Below are 27,051 nucleotides of genomic sequence, written 5' to 3'. Positions count from 1 at the left end.
TATAGGTGGATCACTTTAATGTACATGGGAATACATAGAAAATATGAACGGTACGGAGATCAACGTGAAAACAAAAAAAAAAAAAAAAAAAACGGTTCGACGCGTTGGTCCTCGTACTACATGAGTACCAATGCATTTCAATCAAGAAAAAGAACGTCGCTAAGTGTCTATCAACAACTAAAGCTGGTAACATGCGAGCACGTGTGGTATCCATACAAGTGTCCATTTCACTAATGTGGAATGTGTTCTAATGTTCTCATGGTGTTGGTCAATGTTGTATGGGCTCTGCGTTCGTGTCCTGCTCATGAAACATCAGAACATAAAGCAATGACCAAAACAGTAATTCACCGTGTTTCGCAGTACGATGAATTTCGAAGTATTACTTCGTATCTCGAAAAACTCGTTTCGTTAACTTTTTAAACCGAATACCTTGCGCATGCAGGAACACTCAGCACTGGGCAGAATTCCATCTGGACTGTGATAGTCCCTCGAGCTATTTGTCAAAATATATGTCAACACCCACGCTTGCACGCGAAAAGGATAGACTAATAAATTAGCTTGATTCTTCCTTATAACTTACAATTTTCTGTTCACAAAAATATGCGAAAAATATGTGCTCACTATTTTTTAAAATTGAAGTACAACTTTAAAAAGGGGAATGCTTACAGTGGGTAACAATAGCGTAATAACACATCTATATGTCACGCATGCATGAATTAAAAGTGAGAGTCGAGAGACATTGTGTGGCACAAACAGGCTCTGCTTCTACAGATAATAAATAGTGTGGTCTTAATAATTTAACTAGGTAATAAATAGTCAGTGTAGACAATAAATATTATGAAGAGATTCTCGAAGCCGTCCGTTTGTTCAGGACGGTGCTCTACTGCCGTTGCGATCAAGCTATACACATTCAGAGTTTCTCAGCACATTCCTTTTTATTTCTTGATTATTCCTTTCAAGCTCGCCTTTTACGCGGTATTGTTCCCGGACACATAAGCGCATGCTGTAAAAAAGCCTGAGTTTGGGGCAGAAAGGAGAACTGACGACACAGAGTGACTTTTTGAGTCCCTCTGTGTCGTCCGTTTTCCTTTTTGCCCAAACTCAGGTTTTCTTTTTTTCTTTTCTTTTTTTACAGTATATGGAGTTCGGCTCGCCAGTATTTATGCTGTTTTATCGGTCACATGTATAGCGTATCACATTTTTAATAGCGCGCCAAATTAAGTTCTATACTATATGTGTCCGCGTAACAATTTTATCATAAATCTAACAGGTTTCTTGAAGCTCCAGTGGCCTTTTTACGATAATGGTAATATGTTATGGTAATCTCTTATCCACTGTCTAGTATTCGGTGCTTAGCACCTCTGGACGTACCACGTCCCGATTCCTACGTCACGCGTGCGGAAGCGTTCTATCCATTGAAATAATTTCTCTCAAATACCTATCCTTTCTTGCTTTGCACCAGTTACGACATTTTCTCTTTTTTCTTTCTATGTACATTGATGACGTACGTTCGGGACGTCATCGGCCCGACTGCATTATAATGAGTATGTACAGTGTTAACACGTGTTGACCGATCTTCGTCATCAATTCTTATGTATACGGTGAACGAGAGGATTGACAACTTCGACAGACATTGACTTCATAAACGGACACTTCGGGGCATCTGGTGCTTTATCGACGCCACGATGAAATGAGCCACGACTAAATATGACAAGAGTCCCTGTAATTAAAAAAAGAAAGAAAGGGTTTGTCAAATGGCTGTTCCGCATCTCAGACATCACCGTCCCCTATATAGTTTCACTTCAATCGAATGCAATGAGAGTTTAGTTCAAAACCCTTCGGAGGTTTTTCGCTCGTCACCTAGGAGAGAGATCGACGTACCCAGCCAAGACAGAGATCCACGGGAAACGACACTCAACCGGTAGAGGGATTCTATTCTATCGTCTCCCTGTTTGTCAACCAAGAGCGTATCCACCTCTTCGATGCTTTTTACAAACTTGGGGGCTAAAAATCCGGTTACTTTCCCCCCCGGTATAATGCGCTTCTTGTCGCGTTAAAGAAACAAGAAGCCAGCATCGCCTCGAATAACACTCACAACACGCGAATGTAAAAGAAAATGTGCTGTATACATCTATCGCACGATTAATTGCAAACCTATGAGTAGCACGTGTGTTATGGTACATCATCATTACTTATTTGTTGTTGTTGTTGTTGTGTTATGGTAGGTGCTTTTCTAACTTTATTAGTGCGCAGGCGTTTCAAAATTGGAAAGCAATTCGGGAAAGTCGACGGAAATCGACTCTGAAATACTGAAGTAACCGAAATGGTCATACCCTGCACAATGGAGTTATGTAATGGAATTTAATTTAAAACGTATTGAATTATTCTACTCTGCCATGCACGGAATAGTACGCTGGCATGAGATCTAAAAAAAATATTGCCAGAGTGAGCAAGTATATCAATAAGCGACTTGTCCGATGTCGAAATGTGGCAGTAGAGAGAACACTAATTCTTGGATGGAGTTCTCGTTTTCATGTGTTCAAAAAAAGAAAGAGAGAGAAAAAAAAAGGTGACGGGAGACTGCGTTGAAAGTGTGTGACAAGTTGCATCTATGTATATGACTTTTTCAAGAAACAAATCCGAAGGGTGTGTCTTGTCAGTGTTTTGTGCTTTACCGCTGCCGGATGGTTGAATGGTTACGTTCCGAGGCAGGAACCATTATTTTTCTCCGCGCGGTTTTTCGTCCACCTGCTTTGTGGATTCGATGCTTTCTACTGCCCAAGCGGAAGACGAACTTACGTTGGATACAATGAATCACTTAGAAAAGTTAGGATAGGCTCAGTCAGCGATACCTGAACATTGTGTTGGGCCGGAGTACGCTTACTGAACATCCACGCGGAACAGCCTGTGGGGCAGGATAAAAAAAAAAGCCAAAATAAATGCGGGGCTTAACTCTCACTGTTTCTATTTCTGGACCAACCACGGAATGACGAAACCAGAAGCATTGCACATGCGCCGTTTGTACAGCGACCGTCAACACTTGAACATGTCACAGAGCAGTTTTTCCATGGGCGTGTTTCCAATGGTGCGTTGGAAGTACAGGGCTTCAATGCGATCCGCCGTCACATACCGAAGAGAAGGCAGGATCAAGAGCAGGCGTCCGAATCTAAGAGAGATTATAAAGGAAGCCGTTACTGATAAACAAAGAACCAAACAACGGAAAATACATGCACGAACGCACCACCTCGGGCATATTTACACGTGTGCATATGGAACCTTCATGTCAGCAAATACTCTAACATTCGATTCGATACAAACGAGCCGTCCAAAGACGATTACAAATAATTCGCAAACAGAAAGCAACAAGGGTGACATCGGCATACAGAACCTAGGACAGTGGAGTAGATGGACTCATGGTCATGGTGGATCACGTGGATTTTCATCGTAGCTAATTCCCGTGACTTACCGTACGGGATGTGTGGGATGCTGCGTCTTCACATGCTGCTGTAACATGAGCTGCGCTTGGTCTTGTAGGGCTTCCACCTGGTGACCGTCTTTCAGACCTCGGGAATCTGTCACAAATACGATGTTTCTACAAAACCCTCGACTCCCGACAATGATTCAGAAAGGAAAAAAAAGATAGTCTTACCAGCCTTGAAAAGTAGGATAGCCTTGAGGCAGGCAAACTCCGCGGGGTCGACGCCTACCGCACGGAAGCGAGCCAAAACCTGTACAGATAAGGATAGATTACAACGAGGCACTGGGAGTGAAGATAAGGGTGTTGGTACCGCGACGCAGAGCTATGAGGTGGACAGATCGAGAGAAGCCGTCAGAAGACATCGGACAGCACAGACAGTAGGATTCGACCATTTCTGCCTTTAGCATGACTTTGGAGCTAGTATATTATCAGTGATTCGAAACATCGAATGGTGAATCGAAGGGTTTCCCCAGTGGCGTAGCCAGGATTTTAGGGGTTTCAAGCCTCCGCGAACTCTTACCTTTGGTACGGTGCATTCGGGAAAGATAAAACGGAGGTGTATTCCTCCTTTCCGTGTAAAATTCCCATAGAGCCCCTTCCAAAATATTTTTCTTGCTACGCTACTGGATTTCCCCAATTATGTTACAAAATATCATTCTCTTCTTTTGTGTAGGAAGGACACATGTTCGTTTGAGCGTTTCTACTGGGATAACGATGCACTTACAAGTTGTTTTTTTTTCACACGCATCCTTACTATGAATTCAACCTGAGGAGTGGGTCGTACGCCTTTTTGTGGCAATTGAGGGATGCCCACTAAAAAGCTGATATCGTTCCGAATGACGGTAAGTTTTGAGCGCGTAATAGACAATTTTGGATCCTCATTCATATTTATTCTTTCGCGACCATTGAAGGTCTAAGGCAGGTCAAATAGACTTCCTCGACGGTGCAGAAATGACGTACCTCCTGCAACATACGCACGTCAGCCAGAGCAGCTGCTTGGGATTTTCCATTGGTGGGACCCGGTGCGGATGTCATGGCAGCCGCGTGCTCCGCGGGCGAGAACAAGGGACTGGCATCTAATGGAGCGCACCATTGAATGGCACATAGCAGGAAGAGCTCAGACCAGGTCTCCTCCAGAAGGATTACCTACGCGAGACAAGGGAAAACTGTTGCCTAACGGTGTTTCTAAACGAACAACTTCACAACAAAATGGGAACGCCTCTTTCTAGCAGTTTAGACATGCGTTAGCTGGCCCTGCTGTCTGCTAAAACCAGGAGCGACAACTGCACCAGATAGCGGTTCGCGCGGAGCGTGTGAAATTGTGCTTTTAGAGTGTACCGTTTGTACGATGCCTTCGTCCCGCGTGATAGAATATTGCAGCTGATCAAGTCAGGAAATGGGGTACATGTAAATGTGTTCCAGCCGCAATAGGTGTTTAATAGACACGTCATGGAACTATACAACACGTTACACGCATATACAAGTAAGTGCCTATGTTAGGCACTTATTAACTGCTGCTATGCAATTAACGTCGAGTTTATCCTAATTTTGTACCGAACCTTACTAGCACATTCTTGTTCCTTTTGTATCAGGGAACGAATACTATGTCTTTAATGAGCCGCCTTACCGCGACTTTTACGAAGTAATATCGCATTTACCGCCAATAAGTTTCGCTGTGGCCCTTACTATGGCATATTAAGCAGCGTACCGACTGTTTTCGAGTTACGTTTTAGTATGTTTAGTTTCACTTTCGGTTTCACTATGACGTTTTCCCGTTTTTTTTTCTTGCAGCTAACAAGCAGCGGAGCGCCAAGTCATGTTCTCCCGCTTTCTGGAGTACACACCATTCAGGTTCATTTTCACGGTGAGTTATCCCGAAGTCTCCCATCGTATTGCACACATTGCTCTGAAGTATGATACATTGTGCCCTTACTTGGTCCCTGAAGGGAAGGTTGGCAAAGGAAGGGAGATTCTTGGCCCACTTGACGGCCATGAACAGAAGGCGGGCCGACGTCTCGTACAGGTTCTCCGGAGCTACGGAGTACAGGGGGAACTCTGCGTGGTACGGGGTCAGCTGGTGATGGGCCGGACCGTTGCTGGGACACACCAGTGGAGAATGATGAGTTCCCATGATACCGGAAGCCGGCGATGGGACCTGATCAGCAGTGCCAGTATCCTCGCGGTCGCTCAGTGTAGGGCAGTCCTCTGCGGAAGTCAGATACATACGTCAAATCGCCTGACCTCGGTATAGATCAGTTAAGGGCTAAACGCATGGAGCCGACGTTTTTCCGACGTTTTCAGGACGCGCGCGCGCTCGGCGTGCGTGTGACCCAGACTTGTGCCCGTTACTCGAAAAAAGTAATTGATTACCGTTACCGTTACTTCTACGCAAAAAGTAATTGATTACCGTTACCAATTACTCGACTCCAAATGTAATTGAGTAACGAGTAAAAAAGTAACGCGTTACTCCGGTCGTTACTCAGCATTCACACAAATTATACCTGTCTCTGTGTGCCCCAGAAAAAAAGAGAAACAAAAAAAAAAAAAAAAGAAAGGAAAGAACTACTGTATTTATCGCCCGGGAAGACGTTGACCCGATTGTGGAAGAACATTGCCTGGAACCTCCCCATGACTCACTAAACCTCTAAACCTTCAGGTACCACCATACTGGTGTAGGAAGAGATTAGGGAGAGAGACCCTGAAATTCCAGAACGTTAGTACAATGTCCTGTACTTGCTATAGTAGAACGATCCAACAAAGGCTGAGGGCACGAGGGGCTTGACTTGGGGCAGAACATCTGAAAAATAAGTTAATCTCTGCCGGAAAAGTAATCAATTACTGAGTAATCGATTACTCCAAAAAGTAATTGATTACTCGAAAAATTACTTTCGCAGTAAAGTAACTGATTACTCAAAAAATTACTCAAAAAAGTAACTGATTACAAGTAACGCAATTACTAGTAACGCGTTACGCACAAGTCTGGTGTGACCTCATAAAAAACAGTTTTTCAACGCGCGCGGAGGGCGTACGCCGGAATCTGTCAACTACAGATATTCGCGCGCGTCTGGGCACGTTTTCCGAGAAGTAGACAGAACCATGGCCGTCGTGCGGCAGACAAGGTGGCGTATGAGCAGGTCGCATAAATTTTTGGGACATTATCCATCACACTAAATTTACGTGAACATTGTAATGGAATGAAGGAACGCAGGAACCACAGGAAAGAAGAGCATCTGCACGTTCTAACAGATATTTGTGGTCGAGGAATATGGCAACAGTGGCGTGCGTCACTCGCTCCGTACGCGTCCCATGCGTTTCGGGTGGTCGCCTCGCTGGCGTTTCTTCGCCGCGTGTGCAAGGCCTTGGCGTACGCGCGACGTTTTGACGCTGAGAAAACGTCCAATGCGTTTCGCCCTTTATCTGACTGCTGATCGCAGGGAACGCGCTTTCGAACCTGGCCGAGAACGTGAGTAAGTTGTTCGGCAGGTTGGTATTATCACTATTGACCACTTTAGAGTGAAACACGCATAATATTTGAATGTCAATCACGCAACTCCGTGGGCTTCATAAGTATCACGGTGAACACAATATTGCGGATAACAAGGATTGGTGGAAACATCAGCTCAGTTATTATTTCTGAAACACATTCTACGTATAACGGAACTCTCGTCAAGCCCACTAATTCGACAATGAATTAACGTAGCGCATCTTCAAACAGCTAGCGGAGTTGTATAGTATAGGGGCAAGCGAGGCTTCGTAGAGCTCAAACTGTGGGGGCATCGTCTGCTTTCATGCATGGTGATGGGGCAGGACGTCTGGTCTATTAGGCATATTTGTACACGATTTGCTCCTTCACTCGTACAAATTTTGCTTATTGCAGGTAACGGTTTTAGAGCAAAGAAAATCTGTTGCTTGGGGGAGGGGTGGGGGTATATGTTTATTAAGAAAAAAAAAACGAAAAGAAAGGTTAGCCAGGCAAAGAGCCGGCGTAAACACACGAGTGTATTCAGTACCCACTCAGTACACAGTTTTGAGCCACTCTGCAGTACGCTCGCCAATCCTCGCCAAGCTCGCCAATCCTCCATAGAAGGAGGTAGCGTACCTTCTTTTGTATCCATGCTTGTGGAGTGTTCGTACTTTGGCGTCCTCCCCTGGTGGTGGTCTCCGGTAGATACAATCGGTCCAGGTGGTGGTGGTGGTGGCAGGAATCTCGGGTGAGCTGCCGGGAAGACTCCCACGGCGGCCCCTTCTCTCAGCAACCTCTCGGAATCTGCCAGCGACTCTGGACGGATGGTGGCCGTGTTGCGTGGCTGCCGCTCGTTCTGCACCGCTGCGCCGCCCCGCATTACATTTAACTATCGTTACCCTTTTGAACCGCGCTGCCCCACTAGTTGTCTTACTTTCGCGGCCCACAGCTCGCATGTGGCTAAGTCTTACAGCTTCGGGAATTTGTAACGCTGGAATTTTTTTTCGCCGCGACATTTAAAGTTTATTGGACTCAACTTATCGACGGTATCTTACCTATACAGTGTATTCACACGAGCGACATCAGATTCCGTCCCGTGTTATGTGAGCATTCACACGGAGCGGCGTACTGCGCACTTAGCAGACGACACTTCGCAGACGACAGCGTCAGCGTCTTTCCTGTCGTCTGCTACGGAATATCTTGCGGCTTATATTCCTCACGGTTAGCAGTGTAGGTGAACACTTGACGTTGAGCGCTCGCGCTCAGAAAGCTATGACGTTTCTCGCGTCTTCCGCTTCTGCAGTGATGATTGTCGCTCGTGTGAATACACGGCTATGTGAACGCCGAATCGGAACTAATTCGATATTTTCTGACCTATGTGGAGCGGGAGACGGTTTATCGGTCTTGTCTAAGAACTGACAGCAGCGCACATTTCTTCTTCCCCCCTTTAACGATTCTGTGCATCAGGTGTAGCGACATCCCTGTCTTCCTCCACAGAATACAATAACGCGACACATTTTTGCGAAGAAATCACGTTCCCCTCTCAATCAAATTACCGCTCAGGAGCACCACTCGAGGAAATGCAATCAACGCCTCCCTATTCAATTTATTTCCTTTACCTCTATTGCTCTTATTCTCGCCATGTTAACCTCGTTGCCGGGGGCAACGTGGAACCGTCATTGTGACCTCTGCTACCCAACTGAGTCGCGAGGGGTCGCCACTTTACTTTGGCCGCCATTAAAAAGAGGGTGCCTTAATCAGCTTTGCGGTGCTTCGCTTGGTTTTGGGCGCCTTCACCGGGGGAAGTTTGGGAGCGTTTTCTGCTGCCGTTATGTTGGGGTAGAACTGATGGGGCAGTCGATGTTAATGACGGGGATTTCATTATGTGGCCGCGAGACGGTTGACACAGACGCCGATTATCGTATCACGATTCGACTGATTGATTTCTTCCACAATCTTGTACCTGATGAAGCGTGGTCCACCATCCGAAAGCTTGTACATATTAAACTTAGAAAGTGTTCCTTTTTGAGTGTTATACATTTCATCTCGGACTTAGCTCTCCTTGTACACTCGCCATCTACGATCTTGAAGAGCAATTATCTTGTAACCGAAAGAAAAGAAGGAATCATTTGCAAGCAAGCTTTTCTGTCTAGACCACGCTTTTGATTGATCTGGAAAACGCATTTCGCGAAAGCCGCTTTGCGACCGATGCAGATGGTATAGCTACGGAGTCGTGCATAAAGAGGGGGGGGGGGGATCTATTTATTTTCACTGGAAAAGTCAGCCAGAGAGGACGGCTTGCTATTCCTTATTAAATAATTCCATAAGGGGGAATGATCTACCAAGCTCCTATGCTGCACTATTTGTCAGGAAAGCATTGCACGAATTGTACTTCCTGTAAAGGGTACTTCCCCTTATTAAGTGTATTGTTGAGGTGAAGCTCGCTTTCCGGCATAGTTTTGTACCTGATGATCAGTTTCGTTGCCACTACTCATCCTAATTGAACTGTGTATAATAGTCTTTCATTCGGTTTTGTCGCTTTAAAATGTGCGCCCCGATGTAGCATATGATGTAATCCTTACCGTCTTTATTCATGCCCATTTGCAAGCACTTCTTGAGCCGACAGGCCTGGCACTGGTTGCGATGGGCCTTGTCCACGATGCAACGGCCCGTCCCTGCTTGACACCTGACGTTCGTACAATCAATGAATGAGGACATTAGAGAGCACGTAAGTTTGACGTATTTATATGCTGTTTTTGCATATTTTTATTTTATTGTACAAAGTGTCCCACGGCGTGCGAAAATAACCTTTTAGAATTCGCATTCCCGACGAAAGAAAGAGGCGGGTAGTGCAGGGTGTGCAGGGAACAATTATTGTTTCTTCACTTTCTGCAATGTCTGCTCGATCAAACGACCTGACACAGAGTCACGTTTCGATGTAATTTCAATGTAAGGTCTGAGCTATATGTATTTCCATATTTTTCCATTCTAAATCAATTAATCAATTTCAGCGACATACAAGTTATTTTCTGTATTCGGTACAGCTTTTTTTTTTTAAAGGATATAAATAAACAGCGAGGACAGCGTTGATGCTATTTGTGCAGGCGGGTTGTGCGGTTGGGCGGACGTCCTGTCGGAAAGCGTATCTAAGCACTGGATGACTAATTAGCTAATATTAATTAATTAACTTATTATGGTATATGTTATATATTATATGTTTTCTGGGAAATGCGAGATTGTAGAATAGGAGCAAGTCATTATTCAAATCCATCGTCCTTTTGAACACCCTGAGACGCGGACGCATTTTGAGGTATAAATTGCCAATGCAAATCAGCCGAAACCAGAACTACGCAAATGGTTCAGCGCAGAAAGAGCGACAAGCATTTCACGTGAGAGGGCCACGTGCTTTGGAGAGATGGAGCCGATAGTGGTAGGCGCTAATCTCTTGGTCACATATACCCAGATAAGGCGAAGGTCGTGTCGTTTCTGCGCTAGAGAAGTGCGGAGTTCTGGTTTCGGCTCATTTGCATAGAAAATGCACGCAATGCATGCAAATAAGTGCGAGTACTGAAGAAGCGTGAGTTAACAATGTAATGAAGGAGAACGAGAACAACGACAACAGCAATAATAATAATAATGGTTTCTTGTACAATTAGGATGTAAAATCATGCGCCATCTATGCGCTTGGGCACTATCGGGTTAAGGTAAACGCTATAATCAACTTTAGTCAACGTCGCATCATGTAGGCTGGTGACTGGTGTGTTTCGTGTACAAGTTCAGCTTGGCGGCTTATAGCGTTGTGCGGCGAAAATAGGATTTGTTCGTAGCAAGCATTCCCTCCTATTTTTTTCATATAATAAACACATCTCCCCCCCTCTCCCCACGAAGCGCACCGATGTTGCACGTGTTACTGTTTTTCCCTCCTTCTTTCTTTCGCTACAGTTGTAAGGCCAAGGAGTAACCCAAGGCAAAAACCGCGTTTGACCCGACTCACACCGAAATTGATTCGGGCGGTAGAACTGAGTGTTATCCGAAAAAAAAAAAGGTCGGAAACACTCATCCCTCAGATTATGGGAAAACGTACCAAGTATAGCGAGACTAATGAACTGTAGAGAATGGGAAAATGAGTACCTATAGATGAGCTTCCGTCGCACACTGCGTTTGAAGAATCCGCTGCAGCCGTTGCAGGCGAGTATGCCGTAGTGTTTGCCGCTCGAAGTGTCTCCACACACGACACACATGAGACCCGGCGAGGAGGATCCACCCCTTCTACTGCCAGCCGAGTGACTTCCTCCAGAGGAACAGGTTGCCTCACCGTCGGAGCGAAGGCTGTCAACCTGTGGGCAACACAGCCACGCACACTGCCAGCAGTCAGCCGGACATAATGGAAAAAAAGAAAAAGAAAAGCACACACACAGCCACGCTTAAATTTAAAACACCCTTTAGGGTGTAAACTGTGTGTAATGGTGGTGTAAACCAATTTTTACTCCAAAATTACACCAGCTCGAAGAAACATCATCGGATGAGGGGTGTTAAATGGAACTTGGGTGTAAAAGAGGCGTAAAATGGGTGTAGCGGGCATAGATTTTTGTACATGAATTCACATGGATTCACATGGTTTCACATGAATGTGCATGGATTCACAGTTTCTGGCTGCTGGCATTTGTGAGAACTATATGGCATCTCATCTGTCAAGCAACACATGTGTTACTAGATAGATGAGCAACGCCTTTTTGAAAGGGTGTAATATTACCAGGGGTGTTAAATTACACCCTGAAGGGAGCGAGCTATAGAACTTTTGGATTACACCCTAAAGGGTGTTTTTGAAGTAGCAAATTACACCCTTTTTTTGGAAGGTGTAGCTTGTGAAAAAGGGTGTTATATTACACCCTAAAGGGAGTGAGTTATCGCACATTTGGATTACATCCATAATACACCTTAAAGGGTGTAAAAAAATTAAGACTGAGACACGCACTGAGATATTAGCGAAGAACTGAAGGGGCTCTTGCCATGCACTCATTAATTATATAAAACTGCTAATCTTTAAATATTACTTCGGACACTTTTTTTTTCGACCAGAACCTTCAGCGAAAAAGGTTCAACTAGCAATTGTCGCGCCTCAGTTGACCTGTGTATGTCATCAAGTAGGAGAACTACACTCTTCAAAATGAACTTCACCACATAGCACGCTCCTTGCCAACCATCACCCTGAATGACAACGTTCTCGCCCTAGATTTGTTGAAAACGGGAGGAGGAGCCTATTTTGTGCTCATTATGCACGGCACAAAATAGGCTCCTCCTCCCGTTTTCAACAAATCAGGGGCGAGAACGTTGTCATTCGGGATGGTGGTTGGCTAGGAGCGTGCTATGTGGTGAAGTTCATTTTTAAGAGTGTACTCATGGAGGTACGTAGTTTCCGTTACACCGACGGGAACTGTATCTCACATTGTTTTTGTAATTGCTTTGAAACTCCGAGAGAGTCGCTACGGAGGGCGGTACAGCGGTACAGTCCTAGTGTGTGTGGTCATCAAGTAGAGAACATACCTACGAAGATAGGCCCCTTTACACGTACTCCAACTCCACTCTATTGCCACCCTAGTCCACCTCACAGGCTACGACACCTCCACTGCGCAAAGGCAACATTTCTGACGCTTGTTCCAACCCCATACCGCACGATACAGATACTATACTACAGATGCCGAGGTTTGCGAAATATTACCGAGTTTCACTTTCGTAAGCTACCCGAGAGAGGCTACATTCTTAAAAATGAACTTCACCGCATAGCACTCTCGTAGCCGACCGTCATCTCGAGTGATATCGTTATCTGCCCTGATTTGTTGAAAACGGGAGGTGTACGCCTTTTTTTGTGACAATTATAAACGGCATAAGTGTCACAAAAAAGGCGTACGCCCCCCGTTTTCAGCGAATCAGGCCAGATAACAATATCATTCGAGATGATGGTCGGCTATAGAAGCGTCTTATGCTGTGAAGTTCATTTTTAAGAGTGCGTGCTATGCATACAAAAACCTGTTTGATGCATACCGTTAAACTGAGCGGCCTTGGAGGGTTAGGGAGGAATCCATGCACAGAGACAGTGGTGCTCGGGGGCGATGGTGGGCCGCAGAAAATGGGGGCGTTGCAAGGAGACAGACAAGGCCTTCTCTGATGGGGTGCAGAAGCGGCTCGCAGAAGGGGCCCAGGGGAGGGTGAACCACGCGGACAAGCGCGACCGCATCCAGCGGGGCTCGATCTGCTCGAACATCCTGATCCTCCGCCTGAGCCAGGAAAGGAATAAATAAGAAAATTTGTTTCACTCGATACAGAATGAGCATTGTGTTGTCTACATAAAAAGTTCTGAGGGTGATTCCATCCTGGTGAATTTCGAAGTGATTGGCTATCGCAGTGCCTCCGTGTATTACACGCTAAGAAGAAAAAAATGTGTTAAAATGTGGTACCTTCTACACCCTAAAAACGGATGTGGTGGTGGTGGTGGGTGGTGAAAGGGCTTGCCGTTGTCGGCCTCACGTAGGTGGGCAACGTCACGACTGACGCCCTGGGGGAATGTGCGTCCTGGGCCGACTTCTAAGGGAACTGTGCCGACATATGTCTGAAAGCGTCTGAGGAAAACCCAGGAAAAACCCCAGACAGCACAGCCGGCACCGGGATTCGAACCCGGGTACCTCCCAGTCTCGACGTGACATGGCCAGCCCTAAAAACGGAACTTCACCGCATAGCACGTAGTGCGCCAATCATTGCACGAGCGATAGGGTTATCGCTTTTGATTCGAGGAGAGAGGGACGCGTGCGCCTTTTTGTGGCAAATACCGTATACCCAAATTGCCACAAAAAGGCGTACGTCCCCTTCTCTCCTCGAATCGGAAGCGATAACCCTATCATTCGTGGCAGTAGGTTGGCGCACAGCGTGCTGTGCGGTGAAGTTCAGTTTTTAGAGTGTATAGTTACCACTTAGGTCAACATCGCGTCTGATAAAGGGTGTAAAAGGGTGGTAAAAGCAATTATCATATATTGAAATTGCTAAAAAAGGCGTACGCCCCCTTCGGTCGTTTAATCAGAAGCCGTAACCCTATCATTCCCAGGTAGCAGGTAGAACTTTGCGACCTTTTAGGCATGCGACAACTATAGCTCCAACTGACTGCCCCACCCTTTTTTCTAAGAGTGTACATCAAGTCTGAAAGCTTCCTAGAAACATGTTACTTAGCACATTTAGTTCGCTTACCTGCCACATTGGCACTCCCTACATGACCTAAAAGAGCGCAACTCGCTACGAGAAATAGTTTTAGCGCACCTCTATCTCTCCATCCTGGTAATTGCACGTCTGCAGCTTTTCCTCCAAGTGATTTCAAGCGTTGTGTGCATCACTGATGCATTCTAAACACAGAACTTCACCACATAACACGCTTTTAGCCAACCATCATCCTGAATGACATCGTTCTGCCCCCTGATTGGATAAAGACGGGAGGAGTACGCCTTTTTGAATTTATGTTAATTGTCACAAAAAAGGGTACGCCCTGCGCTTTCCACAAATCGGGAGTGATAACGGTATATCACTTCTGCGCAACGGTAGGCCTTCACCGTGCTATGTGGTGAAGCACTGTTTTTAGAGTGTGTGTAATTCGCTACCGCTGTGCCTTCGAATAAACGTCATATGTATTGAAATTGAAAGCAGGATGCTCGTTCAAAGTAATGCTAGCCCATTCTACGACAGCGGATGATCATGTCAGGCGGCGCTAACTGTAGTCATCACACTTTTTCTATTATATGCTCGTATGAACTAGGTTTCACTAGGAACTTTCACTAGGTAACACATAGGTTTCAGTTATTACTCCATCCAAGTGCAACGAAGTACGGTCATAAATACAGCAGGTATGAAACACCGTATCGCCTAACAAAACGGAAAACACACCGAACGTATGGCGCATTCCCTACTATTTACCTTTCTGCCGTTCGCACGTGGAGCGGGTGGACGGCCCGGTGAATGGGAGCCCGACACCTCTCCATGCGCGTCATTACACCCTCGCCCTCTTCTGCTGCGCAGAAACTTACTTGCGGAGCGTATACCGACTTAATGCAGAAGTCCACACAATAAAGTTAACTCACTCAGCTTGGCTGTTGAGACGACAAATGCCGATTGACTCCGCCATGTAAACCGCGTCAGTTGACTTATTACTATACGTCGCTGCCGGACGCCTTTTCTGTGACACTTATATGCTGTTCATAATTGTCACAGAAAAGGCGTACGCCTCCCGTTTTCAAGAAATCAGGGCAGATAACGATATCATTCAAGGTTATGGCTGGCCAGGAGCGTGCAATGCGGTGAAGTTCATTTTTAAGAGCGTAGCGCCCGATTTTTACCCCCCGAATCTGAGAAAGGCATTTAACCCGAAAAAGTCACTCCCTAAATAGACCGACTTCAATGGTGGTAGTTGAATTGCAGTGGGATTCGAACCTATACCCCCTGATTGCCGGCCAGAGATGCTATCATCATTCTATCACTCAATTGAACTATGCAAATGAGCGTTGTTGGGATTGTTGTGTTTATCGTTCCATGTTTAACTGCCTCATCCACTACAACGTTACCCAGATTGTCTTCCGAGCTTTATATGTAGACAATACACCTGCGCCGGCACGGGCAACTTTTAGAGGTCGCTGTCCTGCGTGTAGTAATTAAATATGTTAGAGACCGCGACGGAGAAACGTCTGAGCGACGCCTCCAGTATCGTGTAATAAGGGAGGAAAATGCGGGGTTAGATTAAAGGATGTTGGAAAGTCAGCTGCATGCAGTGGAACTCGCACGCTCCTATTTCCAGTCAAGGGTGCTAGAGTGCGTTATATTAAAGTTTACAGTGGAACAAACTGAGGGAGGGGAGGAACACATAGTGTAACGTGGGCGTTGTCGAGCTGAAAACAAAAAATACCAGGAAAATATATTGTTAGTGGCACGTATGAACTGTAAACCGCACGCATTAAACACGCAGGCTTTCTTACGCAATTCTGAAGCTTCGACCGAAATGCCAAATGTATATATTGTTGCTGGTATATAGCCTATAGCTTCGATTCTGTTTCTATGTGCGTCGTATGTTGCACGAGGTGTATCAGCTTAACGCGTATCTCTACTTCAGTCGTGCGCTTCATTTGTTAGTTCGGTAAATAATTAGCAACCCGGTTCTAACTCCGGTTTCCCCAAAATAAACCCGAACGCTTCTTTAACGAGAAGCCCGGATAAAAGAAAACTCCCTATATACGAGCGCAGACGGCAAGCAGCAATGCGGATCGATCCAACGTCTTCTTCCTTCAGAGAGAGAGAGGGAGAAGGAAAAGTTAAAGGACGGCCATTTTACTCTGGGAACTTCCAAGATGGCGTCAGAATGGAGAAATCGTTTTCCGACTTCCCTCGCGGTGATCTTCCAAAATCCACTGCGTCGCAGAGATTGATAGGGCAGAGAGGATTCCACCACTCAAGCAAGATTGCTTTTGCACTTGTCCTTTTTTTTTATTATCGAGAACGTGTTTTCTTTCAAGTTGTGTTTCGCGAGGGGGATATTTGCCGGAGTACATCGCGTATAATATCACTGGGAGGCGCTACTGCGATTGAAGAGTCCTGCGGGTGCCTTCTCACACTGGAGCGGCCGGATCACGTATCGCGTTGTCCTCTTCTCCGAAGGCACGAGAAATAGCGTCGGCTTGACTATATAGACGCTCTTAAAACGGAACTTCACCGCACAGCACGCTGAAGGCCAACCATGGTACAGAGCGATACCTGTATCACTCTTGATTTGTGGAAAGCGCGGGGCGTACGCCCTTTTGTGAGAATTACCATAGATGCGTAAGTGTCTCAAGAAGACGTACGCCTCTCGTTTTCGACAAATCTGGGAGAGAACGTTGTTACTCGGGATCATGGGTGGCTGCGCTGCGTACTATGCGGTACAGTTCTCATTTCGCGATCTCATCGGTTTCACTCAACCTGTACATACCTCACCTTCACCCCTTCACCATTTTTTTTTGTTTTGGCTATATGACGATGCCCACTCGCGTGTGGCCAACAACGGCAAACATATTTCGACATCCCCCCCCCCCCCGGACCGTTACCGTTACCGGACCGGACTTAAGACCGTTAGCTGAACGGCGGTAACTTCACCTGTAGCCCAACCATAATTCCGAATGACATCGTTCTCTGCCCTGATTTCTTGAAAATGGGAGGCGTACGCCTTTTTGTGACAAATATAAACTGCATAATTGTCACAAAAAGGCGTACGCCTCCTGTTTTCAACAAATCAGGGCAGAGAACGATGTCTTTCGAAATGATGGTTGGGCTACAGGTGAAGTTACCGCCGTTCAGTTGACGGCCTTATGTTTGCCGTCTAACTAGGGTATAAGTAGACACAAAAAGGCGTACGTCTCCCTCTCCTCGAATCAGGAGCGATAACCCGTCGCATTCATGCGTAGTAATGGTTGGCGCACGCGTGCTATGCGGTGAAGTTCTGTTTGTAGAGTATGGCGAATACATTAGATGAATGGATGAATAAATATTCTCTTTCTAGAGTATGGAGAATATATTAGATGAACGAATGAAATATTTTTATTTCCACATCATATTGTGGCATTCTTTAAGATCATTTTAAAATTATCTTTTCGCTTCAGTTCTCTTCCGATAGGTGTCGAAAAAGTTGCATCTCCAACAGCCTCTGCAACCTTCAATGCCAATTGATACCGCGAGAGAGCGAGGCGTTCTCCGATAGGGAACACAAATTTAAAACGTCCCAAAAAGGCGTACTTTTTTCGTCGAATCATGAGAAAGAACGCATCCGAATTGGGAAAGTTATATTTTACCACGGCGGCCAAGTGTGGACGCACCTCCGCTCCATTCACGGTAGCCACCTCTTCGTGGCGCCAAAATCGATCTCAACTTGTGACTGGGCAGGCGCCATCACGTTCATCGTAAAAGTCTCCAAAGGAAAAATAAGGTGGGTCGGGAACGAAACGCCACGAGGGATGCCCCAATATCCCTTCCTATTGGCTGACGAGAATGTGGAAAAGAGAGTCGGGCGTGACGTCACCCCCTCTCTAACCAATAGGGTATGGTCACGAGAGAAGGCGAAAACGGCGTCTCCCTTTGAGGGAGCGTTTGTTGTTGATGCGGATGGTTGTATAGTTTGATTGTGATTGTGTCGCTGAATGTCGTAACTTTGGACGTCGGGGACAGTTTGGTGACAAGAGAAGAAATGGCTCGTCCGTCATAGCAGAAACATGACCTGTCAGGCTGTCTTCGGAAGCCCTTGTTTCTTTCTTTGAAGGACTGGGAGCAGTCGAAGAGTTTGCCTTTGTTCTTTGCGGACGAATGAATTCCTTCCTCAGATAGTATTCCTTCTTGCTTGCCTATATAAGCGCGTCCTTGCGCATCTCTTGGCGACAATTACTTAACCTGTTACATCTGTGACAACTTACCGTATAGTTTTCGGCGTAAATTACGGATGTTTCTTGCCTCCAAGCCAACCGTCTTTCCGAATCACATTGTTTTCTCTCCTGCACTCTTAGAAATGAACTTCACCACATAGCACGTTCCTAGCCAACCATCATCTGGAATGATATCGTTATCTGCCCTGATTTGTTGAAAACGGGAGGCGTACGCCTTTTTTGTGACAATTATGAACAGCATAAGTGTCACAAAAAAGGCGTACGCCTCCCGTTTTCAACAAATCGGGGCAGATAACGATATCATTCGAGATTATGGTTGGCTAGGAGCGTGCTATGCGGTGAAGTTCATTTTTAAGAGTGTGGTTTCTGGGCAATGGGACCGCTGTATACGCCTTTTCTGGGATGCGCACTCTTAGAAATGAACTTCACCACATAGCATGCTCCTATGGCCAACCATAATCTCGAATGATATCGCGTTATCTGCCCTGATTTGTTGAAAACGGGTGGCGTACGCCCTTTTTGTGACACTTATGCTGTTCATAATTGTCACAAAAAAAGGCATACGCCTTACGTTTTCAACAAATGAGGTCAGACAACGATATCATTCGAGATGATGGTTGGCTAGGAGCGTGCTACGCGGCGAAGTTCATCTCTAAGAGTGTACGGTTGCTGAGCCAAGACAATTAGTTGCGGGCGCAGTCGACGCACACAATTAGATGCAGATCCCGTACCGTGGACTCCCCCAAAACATTCTGCCCCCCCCCCCTGGAAAAAAACTCTTGCGGCGCCCATGCCTGGAATTTGAAAAAAAATCCACTGTCTTTTAGAACCCTTGATTCAGCATCTTTTCTTATAATTATTCTCGTGCACTCTTAAAAATGAACTTCACCGCATAGCACGCTCGTAGCCAACCATCATCTAGAATGATATCGTTATCTGCCCTGATTTGTTGAAAACGGGAGGCGTACGCCTTTTTTGTGACAATTATGAACAGCATAAGTGTCACAAAAAAGGCGTACGCCTCCCGTTTTCAACAAATCAGGGCAGATAACGATATCATTCGAGATGATGGTTGGCTAGGAGCGTGCTATGCGGCGAAGTTCATTTTTAAGAGTGTGGTAGTCCTTGTGCAAACTCCGCTTATCTGGAGTAAGAACTCCACTCTAAAAACCGAACTTCACCGCATAGCACGCTGCGCGCCAACCATTGCCACGAATGATAGGGTTATCGCTTCTGATTCGTGGAGAGGAGGGCGTACGCCTTTTTGTGGCAATTGTCATATATCCAAATTGCCACAAAAAGGCGTACGCCCTCTCTCTCCTCGAATCAGAAGCGGTAACCCTATCATTCGTGGCAATGGTTGGCGCACAGCGTGCTATGCGGTGAAGTTCTGTTTTTAGAGTGTATACACTTTAGAAACCAGAGGCCTTAGCACTCGTTGCAATAGGATTTAGTAACGGAAACCCGAAGTGCGAGAAATGAACGTTGTATTCATGAACTTTCCTTTTCAATACTATGATCTTTAGCATCAGGAGCTGTCAATCAAGTTTGCAAACGGATCCTTATCGTGCATGCAGTCCTCATGTATTCTCTCGTGCGATAGCTGTAGCTTAAAATATGTTTGTGAAACCTTGAAGCTTGACATAAACCGTGTTTTACAGCCCGCAGTCAACACGACCGCTGAGCCTTAAAAGGTCATTGAAAGACCCTCGTATTTGTGTTCCAAAATTCAGTGGGAACCACACCCTTAAAAATGAACTTCACCGCATAGCACGCTCCTAGCCAACCATCATCCCGAATGACATCGTTATCTGCCCTGATTTGTTGAAAACGGGAGGCGTACGCCCTTTTTGTGACAATTATGAACAGCTTAAGTGTCACAAAAAGGCGTACGCCTCCCGTTTTCAACAAACCAGGGCAGACAACGATATCATTCGAGATGATGGTTGGCTAGGAGCGTGCTATGCGGTGGTTCATGGTGAGGCTACACTCTTAAAAATGAACTTCACCGCATAGCACGTTCCTAGCCAACCATCATCTCGAATGATACCGTTATCTGCCCTGATTTGTTGAAAACGGGAGGCGAACGCCTTTTCTGTGACACTTATGCTGTTCATAATTGTCACAGAAAAGGCGTACGCCCCCCGTTTTCAGCAAATCAGGGCAGATAACGATATCATTTGAGAGTATGGTTGACTAGGAGCGTGCTGTGCGGTGAAGTTCATTTTTAAGAGTGTATGATTCTGTAGAGTGGTTGCCCTGTCCACAGCAGCTCCTACTTCGTGTGATATGGCATTCGAAGATTTATAGCACGAAAGAGAATGAACCATCACCATCAGAAAGCACAATCGGAATGTTTGGGTCACGCGCAAAAAAGAATCATCCTTATGGTTGGTTGGTTTGGTTTTAACAAAAAAATAAACCCAAACCTCCTTATCCTCCTCATCCTTATAATGTGCGTTCAGTCGTGTCATTCTGCAGATGAACGCTGCACATGTTTTCGTACATCGTACAGGTCCATGTCAATTGAACCATACACTCTTAAAAATGAGGGGGGGGGGGGGGTGTCGAGGTAGCTTGCCGTTGTTGGCCGCACTCAAGTGGGCAGACCCCTCTTAAAAATGAACTTCACCGCATAGCACGCTCCTAGCCAACCATCATCTCGAATGATATCGTTGCATGCCCTGATTTGTTGAAAACGGGAGGCGTACGCCATTTCTGTGACACTTATGCTATTCATAATTGTCACAGAAAAGGCGTACGCCTCCCGTTTTGAACAAACCAGGGCAGATAACGATATCATTTGAGATGACGGTTGGCTAGGAGCGTGCTATGCGGTGAAGTTCATTTTTAAGAGTGTAGTCATTCCAGGATCGCTTTTGGTTTTGTCAAGCCAACGAATATATACTCGTGGCCCCTTGCTATGGCGGCTACATCACAAAACAGAACGATATCAAATAGGACCTAGTCACGATATGCGGTGAAGTTAACTTCTTATAGAATACAGAAATCGAGTGTAGATATGTAAGAATCAAATTGAGCATCGTGATGGGAAATTTGTCGCCGCGTAGGAATAAATATGACCGTCATAAAAGGCTGGCCTCACATCCATTAAATTTTGGAAGAATGCTACATTAAAGCTCGGCCTCAATGAATCCACCTTTGCATTCCGTAATTTAATGTTCCGCTCGACGCGGAACACCCGTACTCCACCATACTCTTCAAACACGTCATAGCAAAATCTTACTCCACTAATCGCTTGACCTTACCAACATCTTTTATGATAGAATGCTCTTAGCATTACGAGCTTGTCTGCAAATTGTCTCCGTTTACTCGCAGATCAGAATTTTCATTCTGCGAAAGTATAGCGCGAGATATATGTATGTAGTAACGCCCTTACACACACACCTAAAGAAATCATCATGTAACGCCCTTATTTTACATCATAAAAGCAGCAAAAGAGACGAACACACTGGAGAACTTCACAGTACAACTGCTTACCTACAACTAAAGACATTTACTGAGACACAAGGTCTTTAAAAAGGAAGGAAAGTTCATTGGAATGTGCTACGTCATACACAAGCATCCGAACTGTATACAGTCAAGCAGCTTCTTGCTAACGTGGACTTCTATCGGAGCTTCGTAGGTGCGGTATCTCTTGCGCAGTGTATGATGTACCGCTACCAACTACCCCATATCGCAAGTGTAGCCCTTATTTTACTTGTTCGTCTCAGATTATAACAGTACAGATGCTCGAGGAAATATATTAGCCTAAAGTTTGCGTCCAGTTTATCCACTGTGTGTATGACTCTTGATATCTCGCCCATTTTCACCTTATGGAGAAGACTTTCATTATTTTCTTTCTTTCTTTTTCCCCCGATGAATTATAGTGGACGTTTTATTTTTTGAAAATAAAATACCATAGTGGTGAGCTATTGCAATCAAAACACCGTCCAATGCAATCTTTTTTTTTTTTTTTTCAGACAGTATAGCTCTGGCCTGCAGTGGTTTGTCACTATTATTTTACGGCAAGAGAATCATTTTCATTTTGTGTGACATGTTGAACAAATTATCTGAGACGTGCGGAGTTCGTATTCCTATTTGGTATTCCTGTTGGGATGTCGTTTGCGCTCACCCATTGATTCCGACGCACACAAAATAAGCAAGAATATGAATTTCTTCGTAATATATATATATATATATATATAAAAGGGGGGATATATATATATATAGATACAAATATAAAAATGAGCGAATGCTCCATGGCTGCACGTGCATGGCTCACGTGCAGCCATGGAGCATTCGCTCATTTTTATATTTGTATCTGTACTTTCTGGCTTTGCACTGCGGCCTCCAGAGGTGTTGCTAACACCCTGGAACATTGATGTCTTGCAAAGACACAGTGTCTGTGCCGACCCAAGAGCGTGTCACATCCCTACGCTGTGCCAATGAGAGCCAAAAAGCTCGAAACGGCCGTCCACAGCTGGGATTGTGGCACGCTTGAATTGTAAACATATATATATATATATATATATATATATATATATATATATATATATATTAATTCCTAGCTGCAAATGGCACCAAGCGGCTATAACATATTCACTGACTTCTTTCATCGGAACCATTCAACTTTCGTAATCGTGCATGGCAAAGTTAGTAACAGCTATGATGCAAACAACAAACCGCACTGATTACGCGTTGACTCGATTATATCGAAGATTAGAATGTACACACTTTTATTGGAATTAAGGGTCGATGTTCAAAACGAGTCTAATAACCGCGGAGGGAACAGTCTGCGTTTCCCATTCGGATATTGATTCAACGTGTCATCTTTGTGTCGCGTGCCAGTCGTTATGCAGGTCACCCCATCATCCCTTCCGATCGCGTGAACCGAGTTGCGTATCAATTGAGACCTTAATCGGGGAGGAACGTCGGATTATCCCCGTTAATCTTTTCGGATTAATCGCGTGGGTGCGGTGACATCCAATCAACTAAATTGAGGCTTCCGATGAGAAATCGCGCGGAGTTTAAATCTTCGCAGTCAAGTCTTGGGTCACCGGCGGCCCGGATTATGTTCTATCAACGACGGATCTCGGGGGGATTAACTGATGCGGATTAGCGGAGATTATAGTCCGGGACAGCTTCACTGAGACCAAAAACTCACTACTGGTGTCGACTTATCGACGTTATGTCATCCTACAATATATGCCACGCGCAATTTTATGAGCAGTGCCAGTGCGTACAGCATTTTTTTTTTTAAGTTAAGGTTTATCTTTAAGTATATCATCATCTAAGTAGAGTTGGCGCGGAACAGTCGTATTGAAGAATTCGAAGTTGAACACGGAAACAAAACATGTTACGATTAAATTTCTAAATAAAGAAATTGGGGGAATCTCTCATCCGTTGCAATTGAGATGTCTGCGATGTTTTGGGCGTAGCTTATACTTTGGTAATTTAATTTCATAATTTAATTTAATCACCGAGTTAATATCAGAAATGAAATTCATTAGTTTAGCTTTACATCGAAACATTAGACGAAACAAAGTATCGGAAAGGCGTATATTCTAGTTAGTTTCTAAAATACTACTCTATAGAGTTCTAGACATCACCCAGTTTTACGTTCGGTACATTTGGGCTCTTTCTGGGTAAGGAACGTCTCGCAAATTCGGAGGTAAAAATGGTGCGCTATTTTTCGGTCGATAATTCGGGGTGAAATCGGGAGCTATTTTATACACTAGGGCGTTATTGGGTAAAAACAAGGTGATAGCTTGATTTGTTGCGTATCCATGAGATGCACGTACGCATACCTTGCACAACGTGAGCACTGTTAGCTGTGCAGTGTCTTTGTGTTTGTTTTTGACTTTAAATATTTCAAACCAACGACACTGTGAATGCTACAGTCTTTCCGAATGATATCCTGGGTTGTTGAAAATGGGAGGCGTATCGGCGCTTTTTTGTGACAATTCGGATGTCCATTAATTGTCACAAAAAGTCGTACGTCCTCGATTCACGAGCGATAACTGTGTTACGTGATCAAGTTTCGTTTTTATTCTCCAACTTTCTATTAAACATGTCCGAGACGCCGTGACAGGCTGTATAGACTAACCGTAACCCGGTCGATAGCGATAATTAATTGTCGCTTTAATCGGGTATCTCAGCGCCCTTTTACTTTTGCGCAAGTGTCAGCGCTCACCCCCCCCCCCCCCCCCCCATTAGGCGAGAGCCATTGTATTGTCACCTGATTTATGGGTGTTTACCTGTTAGGCGAGGTGACGTTGGCTACTTTGATTCATGGTTTATCACACAAGCTTCATTGTTTGCGCGGTGACAGTGGAAACGTCACGCATCAAACAGCTTTGCCAGTTAATCTCTCACTTTGTACATATGCGCCGAGAAGGTCAACGTTCTATGCTTCGTTTACGAACGTTTACGTTACGTTTTTTTTTTTTTTTTTTTCGTTACTAGACCTGGAGTAGCTTGTCCCGCAGTGAGCGGGCTCACATCTCCATTTTTTTTCTCCTACAGTCTTAAAAATGGGGGAGGGGGGCGTACGCCTTTTTTGTAGCACTTACGCTGTTCATAATTGTCGCAAAAAAGGCGTACGCATTCAGTTTTCAACAAATCAGGGGGCTTAATCGCTTCATCGTCGTTACCGTCGTTACAAGCTAACGAGTGGCGGGAAATTTTAAAAAGGTGGGCACGTGATAAAACATGTGCACGGCGCTCTTCGCGTGATACGTGAAGGCCGTGGTACACGTCACGCGCAATGTGCCACGTGCCCACCTTTTTGAATTTCCCGCCACTCGTTAGCTTGTAACGACCGTAACGACGATGAAGCGATTAAACCCCCAGGGCAGATAACGATATCGTTCGAGATGATGATTGGCTATAGGAGCGTGCTATGCGGTGAAGTTCATCTTTAAGAGTGTATCATCATCATCATCGTCGTTTACGAATTGTAAATGTCTGTTTTTATAGTAATTTTCGTGAAATATGTTTCGTATAGACCGCATATAGCTGAATTTCTATAACGTATAGCGTGATGTAGCTTCGGCTCTCCAGTATAGCACTGAGGATTGTGCGTCTTGGACCGACTTCACAGGGAACGTGTCGACATTTCTCTTAAAGCGTTTGAGGAAAACCCGGGGAAAACACCCTGACAACACAGCCGGCGCCTGGATTCGAACCCTGGTGACCTTCCAGTCTCGGTGTAGAGTGCGGTGCGAAGTGTGCAAGCATGTTTTTGCGCACATGACATCATCGGCTGGTAGTAAAAAATTAACTATTGTCTCCCATACTCCCGTGACGCTAAGAAGATAAAGCTGCTATACGGATAAAAAGGGACAGCAGTTTGAACAAGGGGCGGGTGACACCGCACAGTGACTTAAACTTCCAGTAGGCTCCTTTGAGGAACGAACCAGTGATATGTGACCGGTAAACGAAGACTTCAGTCATGGTGTTGACCAGACAGCATCTAATGCCGAGGCAAGAACAATGTAGTTTCGATGTCAGTGGTGATGAGGACTTTCGTATAGCTTGTGCCTTCCACTGAAAGGTCAGAGAGCGACGAACGACGCGGTGGGTATGTGGTTATGGAAACACTACGCTGTCGTACACGGGGCGAATTCAGGAGTGGCCGTCTTGGATTAAATCAGTACGCACTGCCCCGTGTTAGCGACCAACTTTCCATTGAGAAATCTGTTCATATAGTCTTCTGACGATTCATAAATGACATTCGTAAGAATGAGGATCAGGAAACACGTCTGTGTTTTTCGCTATGTGCTCAGTGTAGGTGTTGTCTGGTGCGACAATCGCCGTAAGCTTATTATTACTTTGTCCCAATAACAACCGGACACATAAGTAGCACCAGGGTTCACGCTGAGTAATAGATAAGAAAGATCATCTCGTATTTATGAAATGCATTTACCGCGGAAAGGTCAGTTCGTGTGTGATATATAATGCGGTTCTCACTAAACGCAGTTCAAACAGCGGCGTTAAACATTAGATTAGATGATATGAGACTTCATTCCCTATCTATTCTGCATTATGCGGAATGCATCTTCGCAACTTACATATTTATCTACGTACATCTATTAACATGTATGTAATATTCGTGCTTCTGATACCCGAGTCTCTGTTAAAACCACGGAACTTATCCCACAGCATATACAGACAGGCATAAATTTGCAGTCAATGGAGGAAAAGCGTGACATACCTTCTTCGTCTTCGTCAGACGAAAGAAGCGTCGGAGTTCCCTGCTGCGCTGTGCGGGAAGGCGAAGACGAAGCACCGATTTCCATGACGCTGGCGGTGCTGTCGTCAACCGCGCAGTCACACACCGGGTTCTGGCTCCCGGCTCCAACGCTCTCTCCGGCAAACGTCACCTCCTCTCCCGGAGCCCCTCTCTCTCTCTTTGCTTTGGTCTCGTGATTCCCTCCCGCTCGCGTTTGTCTCAGCCGTTGTGTTGGGATCACCAGTGGCTGGTCATCCATCACGGTTGCTACCTGTTTTTCTTTTTTTCGCAAAATATTCCCGAAATAAGAAAATATGCTAAAAGATGTTTTCGGACCTCAATGTACTTTTGCACTCTAAAAACTGAACTTCACCGCATAGCACGCTCTGCGCCAACCATTGCCACGAATCATAGGGTTATCGCTTCTGATTCGAAGACAGAA

At 45.3% G+C, this 27,051-nt stretch overlaps 1 protein-coding gene across 1 annotated transcript; it reads right to left on the bottom strand.

Annotated features, from left to right (window-relative positions):
* Positions 1-26,726, bottom strand: LOC135389097 (photoreceptor-specific nuclear receptor-like). Its single transcript, XM_064619069.1, has 10 exons — positions 26,592-26,726; positions 12,984-13,216; positions 11,073-11,278; positions 9,524-9,627; positions 7,578-7,805; positions 5,412-5,683; positions 4,439-4,624; positions 3,650-3,728; positions 3,467-3,572; positions 1-3,166 (listed from the first exon to the last, which is right to left on the bottom strand). Exons 1-10 carry the CDS (start codon positions 26,674-26,676, stop codon positions 3,034-3,036), a joined length of 1,632 nt encoding a protein of 543 aa, XP_064475139.1. The 5' UTR covers positions 26,677-26,726; the 3' UTR covers positions 1-3,033.
* Positions 26,727-27,051: the final 325 nt, after the last annotated feature.

The sequence above is a fragment of the Ornithodoros turicata genome, chromosome 3 (assembly GCF_037126465.1).
Source record: "Ornithodoros turicata isolate Travis chromosome 3, ASM3712646v1, whole genome shotgun sequence".
NCBI lineage: Eukaryota > Metazoa > Arthropoda > Arachnida > Ixodida > Argasidae > Ornithodoros > Ornithodoros turicata.
Note: the sequence above shows the minus strand (reverse complement) of the source record. Positions and strands in the feature narration are given on the sequence as shown.